Below are 24,944 nucleotides of genomic sequence, written 5' to 3'. Positions count from 1 at the left end.
GCTCGTTTTTGTGAATAACTGCAATACCTCACCACTAGACAACATGGGAATTTACAGTGTTGTGCAGTATTAAGAAATTAGAATTTAGAGTGCAAAGGATTAAGTGTGGGGTGCAAAGTGGCGGTTGAAACTGGCGTGGCACAATTAAGAACAGTATGTGCAGTGTTAAACAATTATAACTCACAGTGCAAAGAATTAAGTGTAGCACAACACTGGATTACTGTACATGCATAAAGAGTATTTTCACCACTGCCAGAGCCTTAGAGGAACCACAGATGTGCTGTAAGTACCCTGTACACTGCTAAATGTCTTCTATACTCACTTCTGATTCCTCATTCTCTGGCTCCTTTTCATTTATTTAATGCTTTATGTCCATTATTTGTGTGAATAGGGTCTTAAATAGATACTATGCATGTCCGGTAGGGAGTTATTTAGATTGCTTTCAAGTTCGGCTGGGTTAGGGTCCATAAGTACCCGTCCAGGAGGCAGGGGCCCACTTTTCAGACATGCCTTTGGCTCTGTTACATCAGATAGTGGAAGGATTACTGTATTACCAGCTTGAATTAAAAGATTATCAGAACTACCAATCATACTGAAGTACAGTATATGTTATCTTCACTAACCTATATGCTGTATATATATTTTCTTTTACACTTTGCCATCTTTGCCTAAATGCCTTGAGAGAGATGTAGAAAAGGTTCACTAATGGTATCTGTATGTGCCGAGCTGCTTGTTAACAGAATGCTGTAGAATCTTTGTCTTGGTTCAGTTTGTTAATGTCTGTAAGGAGCATGGTTGAATAAAGTGATGGCTGATGAGAAAGGTAACTCTCAGTGTGAATACAGGTGAATGGAGAAGGAACTGAGCATGTGGAGGAGTTTTGTACTGTATCTCAGTACACTACAAGTTACAGAGATGTAAATGTGTAAAGGAAATGAAAAATGTAGTAGCTGAAAGAAGAACGGTGTCCAGCAGTAATGAAGACCTTGGTACAAAACAGACAACTGGCTATGGATGCTGCAAGAGGATTACATGATAATGTGTTATTCTCTATAGTATTTGTAGCGACTGATAGAATTTCCTGTCTCCTTGTTAAGGTACATAAAGATTATCAAAAACATGGTTGCCTTTGTCACTTACTTCCTCAGTATAATCATGGTTAATGAGGATTATATACTTGTAGAAGTCATCCCGCACCTCAGTAACGTTCCACCTCAGCCCAGCCCAGGTGTACCCTACAGACTCTGCCACAAATTCAATCACAGACCCTGCCACAAACACAAAACATTATTGTACCAGGTATCAATGCTGTGATTGGCCAGCTAGACCTCATGCTGAGCGATATTGTTGTGGGTAGATATACAGTATAGAATTTTTTTTGGGAAAAAAAAAAGATTGACAGTAAATCTTACCAATATTAGATTTAAAATTAATTATAAAAAACATCAATTTTTCCAAGTGTTGCACTTGATAAATGACACCTTTGTATGCCACTCTCCTTAGAGTGGATAAAGTGAAAACTGAGTTAGCAAAAACTAAGCATTATTATGAACTGGTAAAAGTATATTCATGTTGGGAAAGGTGTATGATGAGGGCCTGGCATATAGTTGTAATCAGCAGTACTTTTCACATGTTTTCAATTAGCCTTTTCATTAAGCAACGTTGGGTCTGGTTAGTACTTGGATGGGTGACCGCCTGGGAACACCAGATGCTGTTGGCATCCCTACGTCACGTGGGGTTGGTGGAGGATTAGTGCCCCTCCCTGTAAAACAATTAACTCTAAGCCCTTGGCCACCCTGTCTGGGATACATGGCGTCTGGCAATGAATGAATGAATGAATGAATTTCAGTTACCCCACATACTATGTATTTACTCAAATAAAATAGTTTGAAGGTAGCAAGAATTAAAAACAAACAAACAAAGGCATGCACAGGTTAATAAATAAAACTCTGAGCCCTTTATTATTGCTTAGTATGGCAAGGTCTCATTGACCTCCTGTGTGATGATGATGATGATGATGATACACTTTTAGTAGTGGACGGTGACCTTTATAACAGGTACCTCATTGTTACTGTTTTACTGTAGTTTTGTTGTTTTTTCTTTGGGCTGAGTTAGATGTTAACCTGCTGGACTACAAGCTGAAGTTGTCCTTCTCCTGCAGTCCAGAGGGGAAACTGAAGAACATTTGTAAAGCCTGGCAGCAAAGGCACTGGGTTTTATTAGTGCCACCACATGAAGGCATCCTTCTTTAACACCACGTATTTAATAAAGTATAAGGCAGTCTTTTGCATTCTTATTATCCTACCATCAGATAATTTTTTCAGTCCAGGGAGTCCTTCAGTAGTGAAAGGTATGGATATGATGTCCATTACCCCCTCTAGTACAATTATTTTATTCTCGCCAACGTACTTAGGAGAGACATCTGATAGTGAATGCATGAGAAATTATATTTATTAACTACACTGGATGATATCTGTGATTTTATTCAGCTTAGAGATCTCTCATAGTGCAGGTGTTTAAATTATGATACAGTAGTTTCAAGTGTAAAAGGATTATTGCTGACCATGCCCATTTCAGTGAAGCTGGTGAGGTCCCACTAGTACTTCTCAGTTCTTGGTGAAATTGTTTTATGAGTTTTAAGGGACCATGGATTATTACTATCATGAAGGGGTTAAGCTCTGACATGGTTTTTACTGTATATATAGCTGTGCAGAGGGACTATATAGATAATTATTGTTGTGAAGAGGTTAAGCTTTGATAATGGATTATTACTGAAATAAAGGGGTAATGTTTGGACATGATTTTATTACAGTGTAGAGAGACTGTTGTTGACTGTGTCTATTGGTTACTAATACTTTAGCTGGAGTTACAGCCTTGAACAGTTTTGATATTCAAGAGGTGACTGAAGCATTTTCAGTCCTGTAATGTCAGTAATAGAAGCAGGCTGGCCATCTACCCTTAAATATACTAGACCGAGGGTGGGGAACGTCCGGCCTCCAGGTTGTATAAGGCCCGCAAGACCATTTGATCAGGCCCGTGAGGCAATTCGTAAATGCAATTTCATAAACTCATGAACGAATATATGTATATATATATATATATATATATATATATATATGTACGTGTGTGTATATGGAGCCTCTGTGGTACAGTGATAAAGTGTGCGTTTTTGTACACTGAAGAACGAGGGTTCGCGCCCCGCCAGAGTAATAAACTTTGGGAGCATTCTTCTGGCCACGTACTGCACTGGCGGGCATCAGGGGTGCTGTGGTTGAACCAGTGTTGCATACTATAAAGTATGCTTGCACCCAATCAGCTTGCACGGGCCAATTACACTTGGTTCATAGAGTACACACACATCCAAAGCCACTCCAATATTGTTATACACTTACAGGCACTTCTCACCCTACATAAAATCTCTACCAGACAGCCTAAGCCACTTGGTAGAGATACACTGGCTGTATCGTCCCCGCTTCGGTCGGGATAGGCCAGTCCTGCAGTGGACACTCAAACGGCTGATGAGATGAGAGAGATATATGTATATACTATATATATACAGTACAGTATATATATATATATATATATATATAATGTACTGGTTTTAAGTTGATATTTTTGTATGGTCTGCGAATGATGTAAAAAATATCCTAATGGCCCTTAATAGGAGAAAGGTTCCCCACGCCTGTACTAGACTATGGCAGCCTAGTCTCAGGCTCTGAAACCTCAAAGAATGTAAAATGAGACTGGCTGTGCTTTTATCATACCAATTAAGCTTCCAAGGTTCCACTGGCATTTCCCAATGTTCCCAAGCATGTCTCGCCCAATGACCTCTGCTTCCCTCACACAGCAGCTGGACTCAAAGGTGATATTCACTGGCTGTGTTGTGCCCTCGAAGAAAGTGTCAAGGGTCAGGTTGTCGGAAGGCCTGGAGTAGACGGCATTCAGGCCTGGTGTGGGAATGTGGTTGGAAGGAAGAGTGGCATTAAAAACTTAGAATCTTCTTCAGCCTGATGACATGATTCATATTTTATTCTTGCATCTTGCAGACAATTATATTTAGCTCAGGAGAGACTTTTCAAACTGGAGGGGTTAGATACAACCTTCAATGGCTTCTTCACAGCTGAGATCCATCCTAAGTTGAATCAGATATCTGGCTTTAGCAACATTATAGTATTATAAAAAGTTGTCCATGCACTAAGAGGGTTAAAAAGCTGAGAAATGTTGTAAAGCATAGGGCAAGAATGTAAAAGAAATGTTGGTGTACTGGCATGTGTTTATTTAACTTCGGAAAAACTTCTCATAGTAAAACTGATAAGCACGCTATTGTGCATGCCGTTTTATGTCTTTATTCTACTTGTACTGTGAAGAAGCCTCTGGTGATTGGGTGTGTAGCGTGTTCATATACCAATTCTTCTGATTTGGCTGCAGTCCTGTCCATGGGTGGACATTTAAGAGGATGCAGTTGTATGTCCTTTCATGTGATATCACAAGTTCACACCCTGTTGAAGGTCCATTGATTATGTGTAGACTTTTACTCACAAACACAGACACTACAATAAATTTCCACATGCATTTCTTACCTTGTATTAACCTAAATAAAGCTTAACAAATTAATCACAGTCCTGACCGGGATTTTATTTTGGGGCCCTTGTGCTTTACTAATGCGCCAAACAGAGGATCCCTACTTTGCATGTGGGCAGTATGAGCATTTATGGAACCCATTTGAGGAGTAGACTGTAGTGCCAGTCAAGCAGGGCAGTACTCCCAAGGTGGGTGAAAAGCTGATGACAGTGAGAGCTGGAGCTCCTGTTTCATCAGCCCTCGGGTCTAGTTCCTGACCATCCCCTTTTGCTGAACTTTTTCATTGTTTCAGTAACACAGAGAGTAGGACAGCATGCTCTCCAATACATGTTTCTCTAACTGTCAACACCAAACTTTTTCTGTATCCCCCTACTTTCTCTGTACTTGTTTCAAAGCCAAAGGTGGCTGTTGTGTATATATACGCAACAACTTGTCTTGCTGTCATGTTCCTGAACTCGATTCTTCTGAATTCTCAACACTCTGGCTGCAGGCTTTCCTGTCATTCTCTGATTAAATATATCTGCGCTGTTTACATATCCCCTAATTCTATTGACTATCAAAAATTCTTTGACTATCTTACTTCTATGATGGAACACATTCTATCCATTTCTCCTTTCTCTGAAATCTCCATTCTAGGAGATTTCAATGTCCACCACCACCTTTAGCTCTCCTCTCCTTTCACTGATCCACCTGGTGAACAAGCCTACATTTTTTCTATCCTTAATGACCTACAGCAGCTTGTACAGCACCCTATTCGTATCCCTGACCACCTTGGAGAGAGCTCAACATACTTGACCTCTTCCTTACAACTAATCCTTCTGCTTACACTGTTAATCTTTTCTCTCCATTGGGCTCCTCTGATCACAACCTTATTACTTAACCTGTCCTATTGCTCCGGTACGGCCTTTGGATCCTTCTAAGATCATTGTCTGTGGCACTTGGGAGCTGCAGATTGGGAGGCCCTCAGGCAGCACTTCTTTGATTTTCCCTGGAATGATTATTGCTTCCATGGCCGGGAGCCATCTGAGTGTGCCTTGCGCATTACGGAGGTTATTTTCTCGGGCATGGAAGCATACAATCCTTTCTCATATCCTTTGACTAATGCAAGAAACCCTTGGTTTAACCCTTTCAGGTCTCCTGGCCACTATAGTGGCTTTCTCAGTAGGGGTCTCCTAGCCACTCCCATGGCAACATATTTAGGCATGAATGAAAACTGTTGCGTGAGGCTGGTGAATGAAATAAGGATACGAGCTGCTCCCCAGACCCCTCTGCTTCTACTAGGCATGTGCGGATCACAATATTTTAGTTTACACAGTTTGGGAAGAGCTAATCATGGTCGGGGGTTGGGTTGCACATATTGGTTTTATTATACTGTTGATCTGGCAAATATTTTTTACTACTTTGGTATCAGACAGTTCATTTAGCAAAAGAATATTGTTTGCAATATATTTTTACGGCTCTGGAGGATACATAGCTCTCACCTCCCTCATCCCTTTCATATCCCCCTTCCTCCACCCCCCTACCTCCCACCGAGCCCTCACCCCTCTACTGCCCACCCTTCCACCCTCCACTCTCCCTCCAATCCCCCACCCCCTACTTCCTCCACCCTCCTACCTCCCACCGATCCCCCACCCTTCTACCTCCCACCCTCCACTCTCCCTCCCACCCTCCACCCTCAACTCTCCCTCCAATCCCCCACCCCCCACTCTCCCTCCAATGCCCCACCCCCTGCCTCCCGCCTACGCACATAGCTGCTGCGTCACAGGCAAGCAAGAGATTTCCGCATTGTATGTCTCATTATTTATTCGTATCCTGGGTGTCAGAGTGTCTGACTAAGAGAAAATAAATACAGATTTATGATTTTAGGTTTCTAAGGTTGTTTCTGTAGCCTTTTATACATGTAACATGCATTTATTTGTTACCAGGTAGACATACACATGCAGTGAGTGTTGCCCTTTTCATTGACAAATGATTGTGTCCCCTTACTTTTTTCTTATTTATATTTCATGAGTTTCTCACATTTCCTGGTTATACTTATAACACCGTCAATTTTGAGAAATAATAAATATTTGATCACTGTCTCTACTGCTGCCTGTAAGTACACAGGATGATATAGTTAGCAACAATAAAATAAACATACATACATACAACAGGCAAGCTCGTAGGCTTACCTCCATGTCCTTACCCCCACTGCCTTGGACAGTACTAAAGAAAATAAGAGCAAAGTAAAATAAATTAGTCATTAGCAAGTAGTAAGTGATAGTTTTATAAGGATCTTGTAATTGTTTAGTTTGTTGTTTGTAAAGAAAACATCTCAAGAATCATTCACAAATCACATGAGATATAATGTACATATATTAGTGCACTGATTTTTATGGAAAAACATGGAAACAAACAATGCAATCATGTCGCCTACGCACCAAGAAATCACAGCCCACTGAGATGGCAATACTCATCATGCTACCACACACCACTTGCTACGCAACTTCCCATCATTTTTGCAGCACTTGTATGGTGAGTAGAGCTCTAATGTTTTAAAGGCAAATGTGTATTACTTCCTTGTGCATGAATGATATTTTTTTTCTTTATTTGCAAACCTTGACTTTTTTCAAAAAAATGCGTCTGTCAAACGTGACCTTGGGACCTAATTGAGACCTGAATGGGTTAATCATGATTGTTCTAATGCTGTCCGCAACAAGGAGAGGGCCTACAAAAGGTACCAGAGCCAACCCACCCCTGAATCACATCTTTTTTATGTTTCTGCCTGGAATCGTGCTAAGTCTGTTCTTTGCTGTGCTAAAAATAATTTCATCCATACTAAATGCTCTGAGCTTTCCAACTTGAGTTCTTCCTGCTCCTTCTGGCTTCTTGCCGAAAACATTTCTAACAACTTTACCTCATCATCCTTCTCTACTCTTTTCTACTCTGATGGTTCTGTAGCTATTTCTTCTAATGATAAAGCAGATCTCTTCGCTCAGACTTTCGCCTCCAATTCCACCTTAGACGATTCCGATGCTGTTCCTCCATCACTTGCCCCCTCTGACTTCCTCATGGCTGACATTAAAATTTCTTCAGCTGATGTATTTTCTGCCATCACAGGCCTCAATACTGACAAGGCATATGGGCCTGATGGAGTCCCTCCTGTTGTCCTCAAGAGTTGTGCTTCTGTGTTTACACCCTGCCTAGGTAAACTCTTTCACCTTTGTTTGTCAACTTGTACCTTTCCTTCTTGCTGGAAGTCTGCCCTCATTCAGCCAGTCCCAGAGAAGGGTGACCTTTCCAAACCTTCTAACTATCGTCCAGTTGCTGTAACATCCTGTATCTCAAATGCTCTCAAGTCAATTCTTAACAGAAAAATTTTAAAGCATCTTGCCTATCACATCCTTCTTTCTGATCTTCTGTATGGGTTCCATCAGGGACGCTCCACTGGCAGTCTTCTCACCTACCTTTTGGACTCCTGGTTATCCTCCTTTCGGGACTTTGGCAAAAGCTTTGCCATTGCTTTTGACATCTCAAATGCTTTCGATCGAGTCTGGCATTAATTGGTTTCTATCCTTCTATCTGTGCCTTCATCTACAGCTTCCTCTCTGGTCGTTCTATAGCCGCTGTTGTAGACGGCCATTGTTCTTCTAAATCTGTCAACAGTGGTGTTCCTCAGGGCTCTGTCCTATCACCAACTTTCTTCTTTTTATTCATCAATGACCTTCTAATCTGTACATCTAACCCTACCCACTCATACGCTGATGATTCCACCCTTCACCTTTCCATTTGGTTCTTGCAATGACAATCTCAGCAGTTACTTCAACAAACAAGGGAAGAGGCTGTGGGACACCTAATGTCTGACTTGGCACGTATCTCTGACTGGGTAAAAATAATCTTGTTGTTAGCATCAAAAACTAAGATTTTACACCTATCAACCCGACATAATCTTCTACAGGAGTACCCACTAATGTTTAATAATATCCAGCTCAATCCTACATCATCCTTGAACATGCTTGGGGTTTCATTCACTTGGGACTTATCTTGGAATGACCATATTGCATCTCTTGTACAATCTGCTTCCAAGAGATTAGGTGTGCTAAGCCGACTCCGTACCTTCTTTACCCCTACACAGTTGTTGACTTTATACATGAGTTTTATTCGCCCCTGTGTAGAGTACAACTCTCATGTGTGGGGAAGCTCCCCACGTACAGCTCTTCTTAATAGGCTGGAGTCGAAGGCTTTTGCGTCTCATCAACTCTCCTCCTCTTACTTGCTCCCTTCAACCTCTGTCTCTTCGCCACACTGTTGCATCATATCTCTTTTCTATCGCTACTTCAATTGTTGCTGCTTCTCTGAACTGTCTGCTTGCATCTCTCCACCTCTTTGACGGGTGCGTAGCACCTGTCTAGCAATAAGCTCTCATCCTTTTTCTGTCCGTCTATCTAATGCAAGAGTTAACTGTTACTTCCTGTCCTTCATTTATGCAACAGGTCAACTCTGGAACTGTCTCCCTCTGCCTGTATTTCCTACTTCCTATGATCTCCAGTCTTTCAAACGCTGTGTGTCCAGGCATCTCGAAATGAATGGATCTTGAATTTGGCTTCTTTTGTATTGTTTTTGTTTTTTCTTGGAGGGAATGGTTTGCGGGCTCCTTGCCTTCGGTTCCATTATTGCATAAAAAAAAAAAAAAAAAAAAAAAAAAACTGCACTGCAAATGCATTCTTCACCTATACCCATGCATAAAGCATGGAGAAGGGGTCACTTCTTCACAGAAAAAAAATGGTGTTCCCAACTGTATGGATAAGCTGCCCCTCAGGATTCACAAAACATGGCATGGACATGCAATGTGGAGCTGCTTGCCAAAGTCAAGCATGTGCAAGATGGTTGTTATAATGCATACATACACACTCTATATACTTGGTACAATTTGCCATCCTGATAAACAATCACATTCAGCAGTCCTATACAGTATGCTGATATAAGTTCCTGGTACGATTTTACATTAAACTTCCAGTTGATGTATACGAGTATATACTCTTTGGGATGCCATTCTGGCTTCTGCTAGATATCTACCACAGAGAAACTTTGGTCATCCTAACCCTATTTTTCACTAATACATTGAGTGGAACAAATCCCACTTTTTTAATCACTTAAAATCCTCCAGGGTTGCTCACCTGACTGAGTGTCCTGAAGTGAAGCCTGGACGACCCAGATGCCCCCATCACAGTTATATGAGGAGTTGAAACCATCACATAAGGGCACATGTGCGAACTTGGAGCAGGTCGGGGGCTCTGTATCCCTGGCCTAAGGGTATGATCACAGTCATAGTCACTATGTTGCTGGGTATGCATTTGGTTACAATATCAGTCACTAGGCTGCTGGTAATATATCAGGTGTTCAGGTATATCATATTAATAAGCAGGTTCTTATCAGCCGATTTATACTGTATATTGTTGCAAAGCTGCATGTCATGTATGTCATACTGGATAAGGTGAAACCAACAGTTTGAAACCCATTCTCACCTGTACTGACATTAGGAGATTTGAATTTCGTAATACAAAGAACAGTTGTGTCCAGACATTGGCAGAGGATCTTACTGGACAACTTTAAATGACTATGAATGACAGTGCAACCCATTTTGCTGGACACATTATTTGACATTTGTGCTCTCTCTCTCTCTCTCTCTCTTTTCTGACCCTAACTCTCTCCCTTATGTAGGAATTATGGCTGGAAAATCATCTCAGGATGAACAGAGGCAAATATCCAAAATTCCTCTCATTCACCTTGCTTCAACCTCTCTGTTTCAGTAGGTACATTAGTCAAACTAAATAGAGTGCAGTTCTGGTGAAAGTAAGATGCCTCTGCATAACATGATGAAAGCTTTAGCAAAAGTCTGAGTGAAAGTTAGCTATAAACACACATCTATGTTTCCACCAGTTTAAAGAAAAGCTTGAAGTTGCATAGCAATAACAACAAAAGAGAATTTATGTTGAACTCTTGCTAATTTAAGCCTGAACTGTCAAGGAACAAAAACATAACAGACTGTAGGTCACAAACTCCTTATTGATTCAAGTAAAGGCAAAGAAATCCATAAAAGGAAGGAAAAATAGTAGGTGGCTACCAAATTAGCACTAAGCAAAACATTAACCCTTTCAATTTTTCCTTTTATATACAGCCAATAAATTTTGCTGGTAAACACCTTGGCCTGAAGGGTATAGACAGACTTTCCATTAACCTTTTTCATCAGAGTGATGACTACTTTTCATTTTATACTACTGTACCTTCCACCAGGTAATTTTATTTATCATCTTCATCCAAACCTCCTCTCCCTCTCCAAGCAGTGGTGAAGTAGGGTACAGAAAGCCAGAAGAAAATAGACAGAATGAGATACCAAGGTTTGCCCAACTGAATTAGCCTCACTCTCATTCACTCATCATTCATGCCCTTGGAATCATGGCTCCACCTGATAGGTCAGAAAAACTTATTCTGAAAATAGCTTCCCATCCACCTATCTGGCAGTCACTCCAATGTCTGTTAAATTTAAAAAATCTATCTCTCTATCTGTCTATAGCCAGACGCCCTAATCCCACAAAGGGTGGCCGCAGACAAAACGCTCTGTTACCCACCATTTGACTACCTTCCTCCCAACTCACTCCCCCCTCCTTCATATACCTCTCAACTCCATCCCTCCACCTCATCCTCAGTCTTCCCCTCTCTCTCCCTCCCTCCACCTCACCTACATACACCCTCTTAGTCAGTCTTACATTCTCCATTCTCTCCACATGTCCAAACCACCTCAGTGTATTTCTCCTAATCTTCTTCTCAACCACATCCACATCCACCCCACAACATTCCTTCGCTTCTTCATTCGTCAACCTGTCACTCCACATGCTTCCCTCAGGTAGCTCATTTCCACTGCTCTCTTGACTTGTTCCCCTCTAGCAAGGTCCATGCCTCGCTTCCATACATCAGGTTAGGGATCACAGGACTATCATGCAGTGACTTCTTAACTTCCATACTCACCTCCCTATTTCTCATCACTGTTTTCAGTGAACCAACAACCTTCCTTCCCTGCAGTACCCTTTCAAGCTCTTCATCCCCAAAAGTTCCATCTTTACTCATCACACTACCCAAGTGCTTGAATGCACGCACATTCTCCATATCCTCACCATCCAACCTCACTGTGCATTCTGTGACTTCATTCCTCTCAAACACCGTAACTTTACTCTTGTTTACATTAACACTCAGATTCCTCTTCCTACACACTACCCTAAATTCATTTACCAAAAAAAAAGGGTGCCAAACCATGGTCATACACTCCTCTGCACAAAATTCGTACAGCCAACTCGATCACTTGCCAGTTACTCAGCCCTGTTAGCTCCTATACCTTTCTTTCTCAGACATTCATTTACCATATCTGTCCACCTTAGCTTACAAAAGGTTGAGAGAATGCAGTATGTACACTTAACTCACACAAAGGAATCCCCATTTTGGGGTAGGCCAAGGTACAGTTAATGTTTTCCATGGACAGGAAACTAAAGCAGGTAGCAAACTTAGCTGTAAGGAAAAAATAAATCTAACATGTATAATAAGATTATTTTGTAATAATATGAGATTAACTTTGACGAATGACTACAGTATTTATATAAGACTGAATGCTCTTTGCATAAGAGTGCTCACTCTGTGGCTTATTTCTAAGCTTGTAGCCACTCTTCAACCTCATGGTAGCAACTTCCAGGGCCATAATTTTATGTGGCAGCTTGTGATAACACAGAGTACCCCTGTAATTATAACAGTCACCTCACAAACACTGCCATATCCTCTTCAATAACAATCCAACTCCAGACACTCCAACACTAGCACTGAAAAAACAACTACATACAGTACTGTACTCATTTCATGCACAGAGCAATACATATAAATCAGAATACTATACTACAACCCTCCCCCCCTGCCCCAGCATTCATCCATCATAAATCCTTAACAGAGATAATTTATATCAGCTAGATAGGCTTAGATCAGGACGTCACCCAGCCCTCTTCAGTTACCAGCTTAGATTCAAGTTGGATGGAATTACAGATAACATATGCCCTGTCTGTCGAACAGCCACACAACATAACACACATAATGGAGCAGTGCACGACATGTGTCACACTGAGATGCAGACACGATTATCGACAGTGCAGAGAACCTATTGGATGACCCCATAGGGGCAGTTGCTTACCTGTATTTAACGGGTCTGCTGCACCAGGCTAATTGGAGTTGAGTAGCAACAATAACAGCCTCCTATGGTTGATGATAGTCACCAACCTTCATTAAGAAAATATGACCAGTAATATATACATGTAAGAGAAAGTCATCAAGCACTGTATATTCAGTACACAACAAGTAAGGTACTAACATCTGAAAGGACAGAGAAGTATGTGATGGCAGTGTTGATGTTGTTATCATGGAGGCGGGAGCTGGCGGTCACAGTGACAGTGCTGACTGTTCCAGGCACGGCTGTAGTAGGCACTGTGAACTTGACTGTGATGTTGGTTGACCCCATGGATGGCAGGGTGGAGCTAGTGTGGAGAGGAACAGAATGGTATGATAACAAAAGGGATAACACAGTGGTGTTGGTGTGGAGAAGTAAAGGTTGCTAAGATACAGAGTGGTGGAGGGGAAGAACAGAACTGAGGGAAAGAAAAATGACCTTAAAGATAGAGACATAATAATATACTTGAGGTACAGGAAAAAGATTAGGTTGATGCTGGTATATAAGAATGAGGGGAATGGAAAGGTAGATTTCCAGGAAAGAAAATGGAATACAGTATATAAGAAATACTGTATATATATATATATATTGTTTTTGAAGGCTCAAACATGCTTGCATGCGTCGGCCATTTCACCTAATGGCAGCTCTCCATTCTGTTCGATCTCTGGTAGCCTCCCTATTCAGTCCCTTGATGCTGAGGTCACACTTAATGACCTCGTCCCAGGTCATTTTTGGTCTACCCCTTGCAACCCCACCCCTAATATTAACGCTTATCACTTTCTGCACCCAAATATCCGAACGCCCAATATCCGAACATCCCCACTAACCAGACATAATCGTCCTGGGATCCAATATTCCCAAAATGGGCTAAAAACCGCAAAAAATTTGAAAAAAATCTGACTTTTTTCCCACCCGTAATTTGAAATTGCCGAGTGGCGCCAAACAGCTGTTACACCATGGTCCCTTCACCCCTTCCTTCCTCCCCCCTCTCCCCTTCCCTGTCAGGGTTGCCATTCGGTATTTTTCATTACCAAGTGTGGGCCAATTTGGTAATGAAAAATTCGTTTGGTAATGAATCAGAATAATGCATTACCAAATGGATTTTTCACATGTATGAGGATACACAGGATGGAGATGGTGGATTGTTTGCTCTCTCTGATTAATTTGGTAGCCTATATAGCGTGATAATTATCAACATGCTGTTAATTATAAGAAGAGTGATTACATGTATTTCCACTTGTTTTTATAATTAATGAAGAATAGATGCTAGCTTTACAAATTTGGTAATGAAAATTGAGGAGTTTGGTGATGTGGCTGTTGCGATCTGGCAACTCTGTTACCCCGCCATCATCATCAGTCACAGCCTAACTCCGATCGAGAGCAGATGCTTATAGCAGTGCAAGCCACAGGTGCTTGTTTTTTGTGAATAAACAGTGAATAAACTGCAATACCTCGCCACTAGAACACACGGGAATTTACAGTGTTGTGCAGTGTTAAGAAATTAGAATTTAGAGTGCAGAGGATTAACTGTGGACTGCAAACTGACGGTTCAAACCAGTCCAGGAACCAGGGACTTGTAAGTACCCAGAATGTTTAATATTGTATAAACTCACCTCTAAAACCTCATTTTATGGTTCTTTTGCATTTATTTCAGTCTTTTATGTCCCTTATTGGTGTGATTTGGGTCTTAAATAGGTGCAAGGCATGTCCAGAGGGAGTTGTATAGGTGTTTTTCTGAGTTAGGGTCCGTAAGTACAAGTCCAGGAGGCTGGGGCCCAATATCCGGACAGGATCACTATCCAGACATGCCTTTGGCTCTATTACATCGGATATTGGAGGGATTACTGTATATATATGGTACGGATTGTGACATGGAATGTAAGGGATGCAAAGGGTGAAGTGAAAGAGAGAGAGAGATTGTCCAGGTGTTTGAGGGTGCAAAAGTGGATGTATGTGGATTAACTGAAATTAAATGGAGAGGTGAGAGTGTGAGAGAATGGGAGTATGGATGGGGTATGTGCAGGAGTGGGTGAGGATGAGAGGGCAAAAGAAGGAGTGTGTATTGTTGTGTGCAAGAGATAGAAGGAGAATATTAGAGAATATGGATCAGTTGGATCAAGGACTGTGTGGGTAAAATTGAAAGCTGGACTACAAATGGGGGCGATTGTGTGTGTGTGTGTGAACGCCAACGCAAGATCATGCAAGCAGAGTGAATGAAGAGTTCTGGACAAATGTGGAAGCATACATGGAAAAGTTTGAAAGAAATGAGTGTTTTTGATTGGAAATGTGAATGGAAAAGTAGGGAATGTGAAGGCAGATGGAGTTGTTGGTGAGTGGGGTGTGCCTGCAGAGGTGGATGAGAATGGCAGTGGTCAAGTAGACATTTGTGCCAGGACGGGGTTGTTGATAGCCAATACCCTCTTCAGGCACAAAATGATCCACAGATATATGTAGCAGGTGATGAGAAGGGTGGGGGGTGAACTGAATGAACGGAAGGCAATAATTGATTATGTGTTTGTGGATGACAGGGTCTGAAGGCGTGTTATTTTTTATTTATCTATTTTTCTTTTATGCAAGAAAGAAGGAACTAAAGGCCAGGAGCCCACAAACCGTTCCTTCCAAGAAAAAAAAAAAAAGCCAAATTCAAGATCTATTCATTTCAAGATGCCTGGACACACTGTGTTTGAAAGACTGGAGATCATAGGAAGCAAGAAATACAGACAGAGAGAGACTGTTCCAGAGCTGACCTGTTGCATAAAAGAAGGACAGGGAGTAACGGTTAGCTCTTGCATTAGGGAGTTGGACAGAAAAGGGATGAGTTTGTTGCTAGATGGGTGCTATGCACCCGTCGTAGAGGTGGAGGGATGCAAGCAGACAGTTCAAAGGAGCAGTGACCATTGAAGTAGCGATAGAAAAGAGATAAAGATGCAACAGTGCAGCGAAGAGACAGAGCTTGAAGGGAGCCAGTAAGAAGAGGAGAGTTAATGAGACGAAAAGCCTTTGACTCCACCCAATTGAGAAGAGCTGTATGTGGGTAGCCTCCCCACACATGAGAGTTGTACTCTACACAGGGGCGAATAAAACCCATGTGTAAAGTCAACAACTGTGCAGGGTTAAAGAAGGTACGGAGTCGGCTCAGCACACCTAATCCCTTGGAAGCAGATTTTACAAGAGATGCAATATGATCTTTCGAAGATAAATCCCGAGTGAATGATACCCCAAGCATGTTCAAGGATGATGCAGGATTGAGCTGGATATTATTAAACATTAGTGGGTACTCCTGTGGAAGATTGCGTTGTGTTGATAGGTGTAAAATCATAGTTTTTGATGCATTAAAAACAACAAGATTATTTTTACCCCAGTCAGAGATACAAGCCAAGTCAGACATTAGGTGTGCCATAGCCTCATCCCTTGTTTGTTGAAGTAACTGCTGAGACTGTCGTTGCAAGAACCGAATGGAAAGGTGAAGGGTGGAATCATCTGCGTACGAGTGGATAGGGTTAGAGGTACAACTTAGTAGGTCATTGATGAATAAAAGGAAGAGAGTTGGTTATAGTACAGAGCCCTGAGGAGAAGAACGATGGCCGACTACAACAGCGGCTATAGAATGACCAGAAAGAAAGCTGTAGATGAAGGCACAGATAAAAGGATAGAAACCGTAAGAGGGCAGTTTGGAAATTAATGATTTGTGCCAGACTCAATTGAAAGCCTTTGAAATGTCAGGTGCACTGGCAAAGCTTTTGCCAAAGTCCAGAAAGGAGGATGACCAGGAGTCTGCAAGAGGATATAGAGCTTGGGAGAGAGACTTTCTGACCACCACTTGGTGGTGGTGAGAATCAGGATTCAAATGAAGTGGAGGAATAGAAGAAGGGAGGCACAGGAGGAAGTAGTTCATACAAGGAGGGTAGAAAGGCTACAAGAGGATGGAAAAAAGGCAGAATGTAAGAGAGAAGTGGAGCAGATGGGGGACGTGGAAGCTGTGTGCAAGATATTCACAGAAGAAATCTATGCAGCCTGTGAGATGGTGTATGGGGTGAAGAGGAGACAAAAGGGGGTGCAAGGAACAGCATGGTGGAATGAAGAGGTGAGACAGGCTGTGGCACAAAAGAAGAAAGCATATAGTGGGTGGATGAGAAGTGGGTGTGGAAGAAGCTGAGAGACGGGAAGAGAGAGTTATACTGTATGTAGAAAGGAAGAGAGAGGTGAAAAAATTATTATGAGAGAGTAAGAAGAGAGTGGATGAGGAATTTAGAATGAATTTGAGTGTAAAGTGGATGGATTGTAAGAAAATGTTCTGGAAAGAGGTAGAGTTGGACAGGGTGTCAAGAAGTTTGTCAGGGAGTGGAAGATAAAAATGGTAGCTAGATTACTGGTGGAGAAATGAGAAAAAGAGAGCAAATGGAGAAAGCACTTTAAGGGCTTGTTGAACATAGAGAATGAAAGTAATGCAAGTATAAGTGGCTGGAAAATGGCTGGGAGACAGAGGGTATGTGAGAAGATAGGAGGAAATAGTAGGATGGAAGTTATGGAAGCAGTGAAGAAAGTCAAAATGGGGAAAGCCCCATGAATTGATGGAGTGTGTGGTGAAATGCTGAAGCATGGGGGAGAGATAGTAGTAGAATGGATGTGGAAGATGTGCAGATTGGCCTGGGAGGAAGGTAGAGTCCTTGAGGATTGGATGTCAGGTATAATTATTCCCCTGTACAAAAGAAAAAGAAGACGAAGTGTGTGGTAATCATAGGGACATTTGTCTTCTTAGTGTAATAGAAAAAGTATATGGTAGGATAGTTATTGACAGAGTTAGGGAAATAACAGAGGAATTGGTTGGAGAAGAACAGGGAGGTTTTAGGAAGGGAAGAGGTTGTGTACATCAGATATTCATCCTTAGGTCTTTAATGGAAAAGTTTCTAGAGAAGGGAAAGAAGTTGTATGCAGCCTTCATGGATTTGGAGAAAGCATATGACAGGGTGGATAGACAAGGATTGTGGAAAGTATTAAGAATACATGGAGTAAATGGGAAGTTGTTGAATGCCGTGAAGAGTATGTATGAGGGTACTAAGGCTGCAGTGCATGTGGATAGTGAACTGAGTGAATTTTTCTGTTTGAAGGTTGGATCGAAACAGGTATGTGTCATGTCTCCATGGTTGTTCAGTCTGTATGTGGATGGGGTCATAAAAGAGATGCAAGGTAGGCCAGTGGATGTTGGAGCGGCCCTAGTGAGAGAGGGCAGTGTTTTGAAACTCCCTCTACTGTTGTTTGCAGATGATACTGTGTTGTTAGGTGAAGATGAAGGGCAGCTGCAAGGTTTCGTGGATGAGTTTGGGAGAGAACGTGAGAAACGGAATCTAAAGGTGAATGTAGGGAAGAGTAAAGTTATGGTCTTCAAGAGAAATGAAGTCATTGAATGTACAATGAGGTTGGATGAGGAGGAAATGGAAAATGTGAGTGCGTTTAAGTACTTAGGGAGTGTGATGAGTAGAGATGGAAGTTTAGAGGGTGAAGTGCTTGAAAGGGTACAACAAGGAAGAAACGCTGCTGATTCCTTGAAAACAGTGATAAGAAACAGGAAAGTGAGCATAGAAGTTAAAAAGTTACTGCATAACAGTATTGTGATACCAATTTTAACATACGGAAGTGAAGCTTGGACCTTGTTGGAGCGACACAAGTCAAGAGTGACAGTAGTGGAAATGAGTTTTTTGAGAGGAACATGTGGAGTCACATGGAGAGCCAGACAGACAAATGAGGAAATGAAGGAGTGTTGTGTGTTGTGGATGTGTTAGGAGAAACACATTGAGATGGTTTGGCTATGTGGAAAGAATGGAGAGTGAAAGACTGACAAGGAGTGTGTATGTGAGTGAGGTGGAGGGAGGAGAGGGAGGGGGAGGCCATGGATGAGATGGAGTGGAGAGGTATATGAAAAGGGGGTATGATTATGAATATTATTTTAACAGGTACTATATAAAGAAACATTGTTTCAAGCAGTGAACTTTTGAATGGTCCTGTCTGTTTGTCAGGTAGAATATGGAGTCCCTTAAATCTGAAACCTCTTAAATGGAGGTCACTTAAATCGAGGTTTGAGTGTATATATATATATATATATATATATATATATATATATATATATATATCTCTCGATCACAACCTTATCACTTTAACCTGTCCTATCACACCAGTACGGCCCGTGGACCCTCCAGGGAAACGTCGTCTGTGGCATTTTGGAGCCGCGGATTGGGAGGCCTTCAAGCAGTACTAATTTGATTTTCCCTGGAATGATTATTATTGCTTCCATGGCCGGGAGCCATCTGAGTGTGCCTTCCACATTACAGAGGTTATTCTCTCGGTCATGGAAGCATACATTCCTTTCTCATATCCTTTGACTAACTCAAGAAAGCCTTGGTTTAATCACGCTTGTTCTAATGCTGTCCGGAACAAGGAGAGGGCCTATAAAAGGTACAGGAGCCAACCCACCCCTGAATCACATCATCTTTACGTTTCTGCCCGGAATCATGCTAAGTCTGTTCTTCGCTCTGCTAAAAATAATTTCATCCATATTAAATGCTCTCACCTCTCCAACTCGAATTCTTCACGCTCCTTCTGGCACCTTGCCAAAAACCTTTCTAACAACTTTACCTCATCATCATTCCCTCCTCTTTTCTACTCTGATGGTTCTGTAGCTATTTCTTCTACTGATAAAGCAGATCTCTTTGCACAGACTTTCTCCTCCAATTCCACCTTAGACGATTCCAGTGCTGTTCCTCCATCACTTCCCCCTGCTGACTTCCTCATGGCTGACATTAAAATTTCTTCAGCTGATGTATATTCTGCCATCACTGGCCTCAATACTAGCGAGGCATATGGACCTGATGGGGTCCCTCCTGTTGTTCTCAAGAACTGTGCTTCTGTGCTTACACCCTGCCTAGCCAAACTCTTTTGCCTTTGTCTGTCAACTTGTACCTTTCCTTCTTGCTGGAAGTTTGCTCTCATTCAGCCAGTCCCAAAGAAAGGTGACCACTCCCAACCCTCCAAATATCGTCCAGTAGCTTTAACGTCCTGTATTTCAAAAGTTTTTGAGTCAATTCTCAATAGAAAAATTTTAAGGCATCTTTCCTATCACAACGTTCTTTCTGATCGTCAGTACGGGTTCTGTCAGGGACACTCCACTGGCGATCTTCTCACCTACCTTTCAGACTCCTGGTCATCCACCTTTCGGGACTTTGGCGAAAGCTTTGCCATTGCACTTGACATCTCAAAGGCTTTCGATCGAGTCTGGCATAAATCTTTAATTTCCAAACTACCCTCTTACGGTTTCTATCCTTCTATCTGTGCCTTCATTGCTAGCTTCCTTTTTGGTCGTTCTATAGCCGCTGTTGTAGACGGCCATCGTTCTTCTCCTAGATCTATCAACAGTGGTGTTCCTTAGGGCTCTGTCCTATCACCAACTCTCTTCCTTTTATTCATCAATGACCTTCTAAGCTGTACATCTAACCCTATCCACTCATACGCTGATGACTCCACCCTTCACCTTTCCATTCGGTTCCTGCAACGCCCATCTCAGCAGTTACTTCAACAAACAAGGGATGAAGCTATGCCACACCTAATGTCTGACTTGGCTCGTATCTCTGACTGGGGTAAAAATAATCTAGTTGTTTTTAATGCATCTAAGACTCAGTTCTTACACCTATCAACCCGACAAAATCTTCCACAGGTATACCCACTGATGCTTAATAGTATTCAGCTTAATCCTGCACCATCCTTGAACATGCTTGGGGTTTCATTTACTCGGGACTTATCTTGGAAAGATCATATTACATTTCTTGTAAAATCTGCTTCCAAGAGATTGGGTGTGCTAAGCCGACTCTGTTCTTTCTTTACCCCTACACAATTGTTGACTCTATACAGGGGTTTTATCCATCCCTGTGTGGAGTACAACTCTCATGTGTGGGGAGGCTCCCCACATACAGTTCTTCTCAATAGGGTGGAGTCAAAGGCTTTTCGTCTCATTAACTCTCCTCCTCTTACTGACTCCCTTCAACCTCTGTCTCTTCACCACACTGTTGCATCTTTATCTCTTTTCTATCGCTACTTTAATGGTCACTGCTCCTCTGAACTGTCTGTATGCATTCCTCCACCTCTACGACGGGCACGTAGTACCCGTCTGGCAGCAAACTCTCATCCCTTTTCTGTCCAACTCTCTAATGCAAGAGTTAACCGTTACTCCCAGTCTTTTATTTATGCAACAGGTCAACTCTGGAACTGTCTCCCTCTGTCTGTATTTCCTGCTCCCTATGATCTCCAGTCTTTCAAACGCAGTGTGTCCAGGCATCTTGAAATGATTGGATCTTGAATTTGGCTCTCTATTGTATTTTGTTTTTCTCTTGGAGGGAACTGTTATTGCAGGCTCATGGGCTTTGGTTCCTTCTTCCTCGCATAAAATATATATATATATATATATATATATATATATATATATATATACACAGTGGGCTCGCACAGTGCGCGATTCGCCTTGTGCATGAGTGACCAAAAATCATAATCAAAAACCCTATAATGCGCAAGTTTACCGCACAGAACGGGAGTCAGAGGCAAGGAGTGGCTCAAAAATGCCATTTTCTACTAGTGCGCGACCAGCCCTCACAAAGCGCGTCACGTGTGGTCATGTTGATGCGCAGAAATTCCCAGGCATTCTACTGCGCAGCTTGGTGTACAAGGGAGCGGGCGCGCCATAACAGTCCCGGCTCATGGACTGTGCAGATCCGCTCTCTACAGCTAACCTGTCGTGTACAACGTGTGGTGTTTTTTGTGCTGCCTGTACTTTGCTGCACCATGGCTCCAACCCCAAGAGTAAAGAAACTTCTGACACACACCACCAAGTTAAAGATAATTAAGATGAAGGAGGAGGGCCAAGGAAATACGGCTATCGGGAGAACCCTGGGACTGGCTGAATCTTCAATGAGAACTGTGCGGAAGAACTGTGAAGCCATAAAGGCTGTAGTGAAGATGTACAGTGCCTCTGACCTAGACGGCCGTTCGCGGATGGGAAATCGTGCTATGATACTAATGGAGCGCTATCTTGCCACCTTCATAATGAGGAAGGAAAAGGAAGGTGTTCCACTCAATGGAAGATTAATTCGGAACCAAGCCCAGCTCTTTTACAAGGCTGCATCTCGAATGTTAAAAGTGGAAAAACCGTTCAGGGCATCGGTTGGATGGCCGGACCGTTTTCTCAAGCGCAAGGAACTCTGTTACGTGAAATTGTCTGGTGAATGTGCCTCTGCCGATGAGCTGGCCGCAAGAGACTATCCTGCAATATTTAAAACGATTATTGAAGAGGGACAGTACACCAAGGACCAGATCTACAACATCGATGAAACATCGTTATATTACAAGGCCATGCCCAAATCAACTTACATTGCTAAAAGACAGAAACAAGCCCCTGGTCGCAAGCTCCAGAAGTGTAAGATGACGGTAATGTTCGCTGTAAACCTGTCTGGGAGCCACAAGATGAGGCCAGTAGTTGTACACACAGCTTCACATCCAAGGTGCTACAAAAACCTCACGAACATGGAGGCAAATGGCGTGTATTGGTATAAGTCCGTAAATGGTTGGATGACCAGGAACATTATGGCAGAGTGGTTAACGAGGCGGTGTGACCCTGATGCGAGAGCCAAGTGTCGGGAACTGGGCATGCCATTTAAGATGCTCCTTGTGCTTGATAACGCACCAAGTCACCCTCCATACCTGGAAGATCTTCACAAGGATTGTCGTGTTGTGTTTCTGCTGCCCCGCACAACGTCACTAATGCAGCCACTGGATCAAGAACTAATCGCCACAGTGAAGCATTTCTTCCATACGGAAGTGTACGACTACCTATGCAGGAAGACCGACACACAAGAGGAGCTTCATGCCCTACAAGAAGATCACGACGAAGACCTTGATGAGGCATCTGCTCCCGTTCCATCTCCACCAGCACCTCTATCCCGACCTACCACAGGTGCCATGACTGTCGAGGCATTTTGGCGTAACTTTACGGTGAATGACGCAGTTGAATTTCTCCTTCAAGCCTGGCACCAGATTACACCTGCAACGGTGAACCATGCGTGGCGAATGCTCGTGCCTCACCTATGCATCACCCAGGAGACGGCCATTCAACCACTGGCCGATGCTGAGGCAGCAACATTGACAGCAGCACAAGCTGTACCAGGTTTCGAGGACGTTACATTGGTGGACATACAAGGAGTGCACACTGCTACTGAGGAACAGCCTGCCGAGGAAGTGTTGCAACGGATAGACGAGGCTGATGCAGAGCCCGACGCCAGACAGAGTCAAGTTGAGCAGCCTAGTGTGATGGAAGGCAGGACTGAGCTGTGTATGTCAAACATTAGCAAGATCCTTGCTGCCATGGATAAGCTCAAGGAAGAGGTGAAGGCACAGGAAGTGAGCAACCTACGAACGGAGGAACTTCTGGTTGGTATCAACAAACTCTTCCGTTTCTACACAGACAGGCACAGGGAAGAAATAAACAGGAGAAGACAGACGCTCATAACAAACTACACACAGCGGGCTCAAGTTGGTGAAATAGCGGAACCATCGACATCGTCTGCTCCTGATCCTGTTGAGGATGAAGAGGATGCAATGTCAGAAGTGTCAGCATTGGACTTTGAAGGGTTTATGGCCGAAGTGAGTGACTTGGATGCTCCTGGGGAAGGTGATCAAGAGGAGTCTGCGGAGGGAAGTGTTGGTGCGGTGGGGAGTGCGGCGCTGTAAGTGTTGCCACACCTCGGAACCCCTGTTATTTAACCCGCGCCGTCCTGGCGACGTGAATTAACGCAGTAACATTGCAAGGTCCCTAATTTGCACAATTTTCAATTTTCGCGAGTGATTTTTGGCACGTATACACGGGACACCTTCCTCTATTCCTCTACAAGATGCCAAGCAGGAACAGTGCCTTACACCGCATAACCTTTCCCCCCCCTCCTGCACACCATTGTCTCAGCAATTCACCTGTTACCAGTGACCTGGCCAATAAAGACATTCAGGGCCAGAGTGATTCCCCAATCGATGACAATGTGGAGGACAAAGTTTACAAAGCATTAGAGGAAGAAACAGTCAGAAATGATGATCAGGTAATGTGGGAAAAAAAAGGTCATGAATGGTGATGAGTTAGTGAGTGAAACAATGCTTATAATGCCTATATTACTGTTTGAAAACCAATATACTCTTGTACTACATATAAATTCGTACCAAGTAAATAAATAAATACTGTTTATGAGTGGATAAAATAGTTACCCTCCCATAGAACTCATTTTCTTTGGTGCCAGCCTGTTAGAAAACCCAGTCAGGTAAGAAAGTACTCGCACCTAAATCCGGTATTTTAAACCTCAGGTGAGCGATTTCTTTATGAATTTTCGATGTTCCTCACCAGAACCGGATGTTTGAGCCAAAAAAAAAAAGGTCCAAAAACGTCGGGATGGGGTGGGTTAAGGTCATCAGGCCTGTTGTCTACTGTTGTTAAGGTGACTACCCATATTTTTGTTACTGTAGCTATAGCTTTAGTACAATGTCTGAAACATATGACCTTTATTATGTCTCTAAGGGCCAAAAAATTTCCAGGTATGAGGGGGTACTGCCCATATGTAATTATTCCCATAAGATTATGTATTCCCAGTACGCGAATTCCTAGTGAGCGAGCTCGTGCACCGCCCAATCTCTCGCGCACTATGCGAGCCCACTGTATATATATATATATATATATATATATATATATATATATGTATACACATACATACATACATATTGTATAAATTGTATCATTGCAGTGTTTTATAGTGTAGGCTCCAATATGCTTGCATGGGTAAGCCATAGTCACCTAATGGCACCTAACCATGTTGTTTTCTCTGGCAGCCTCCCTATTCAGTTCCTTTTCCCTGATGTCACATTCTATGACCTCATCCCAGGTCTTTTTCTGTCTTCCTCTCATAATCCTGCCCCTGATATTCATGTTTATCACTTTTCACACCCAACTGTCATCCTCCATCATCTCCACATGACCAAACCATCTTAATTTCCCCCCCTCATCACAATATCAATACACTCCAATCTCATCAAAACCTAGTCTTCCCAGGCC

The 24,944-nt window shown here is 42.6% G+C and overlaps 1 protein-coding gene across 1 annotated transcript in view; it reads right to left on the bottom strand.

Moving 5' to 3' along the window:
* The window catches only part of LOC145414941 (uncharacterized), a 193,963-nt gene that overhangs the window by 39,819 nt on the left and 129,200 nt on the right, over positions 1–24,944 (bottom strand). The window contains exons 20-23 of the mRNA XM_080284354.1: positions 12,965–13,127; positions 9,738–9,867; positions 3,765–3,947; positions 1,141–1,268 (exon numbers count right to left, since the gene is read on the bottom strand). Of these exons, the coding sequence (XP_080140480.1) occupies positions 1,141–1,268; positions 3,765–3,947; positions 9,738–9,867; positions 12,965–13,127 (604 nt within the window). The remainder of the gene's footprint in view (positions 1–1,140; positions 1,269–3,764; positions 3,948–9,737; positions 9,868–12,964; positions 13,128–24,944) is intronic.

This window comes from Coenobita brevimanus, chromosome 101 (assembly GCF_032717465.1).
Source record: "Coenobita brevimanus isolate Jiangsu-jjx chromosome 101, ASM3271746v2, whole genome shotgun sequence".
NCBI lineage: Eukaryota > Metazoa > Arthropoda > Malacostraca > Decapoda > Coenobitidae > Coenobita > Coenobita brevimanus.
Note: the sequence above shows the minus strand (reverse complement) of the source record. Positions and strands in the feature narration are given on the sequence as shown.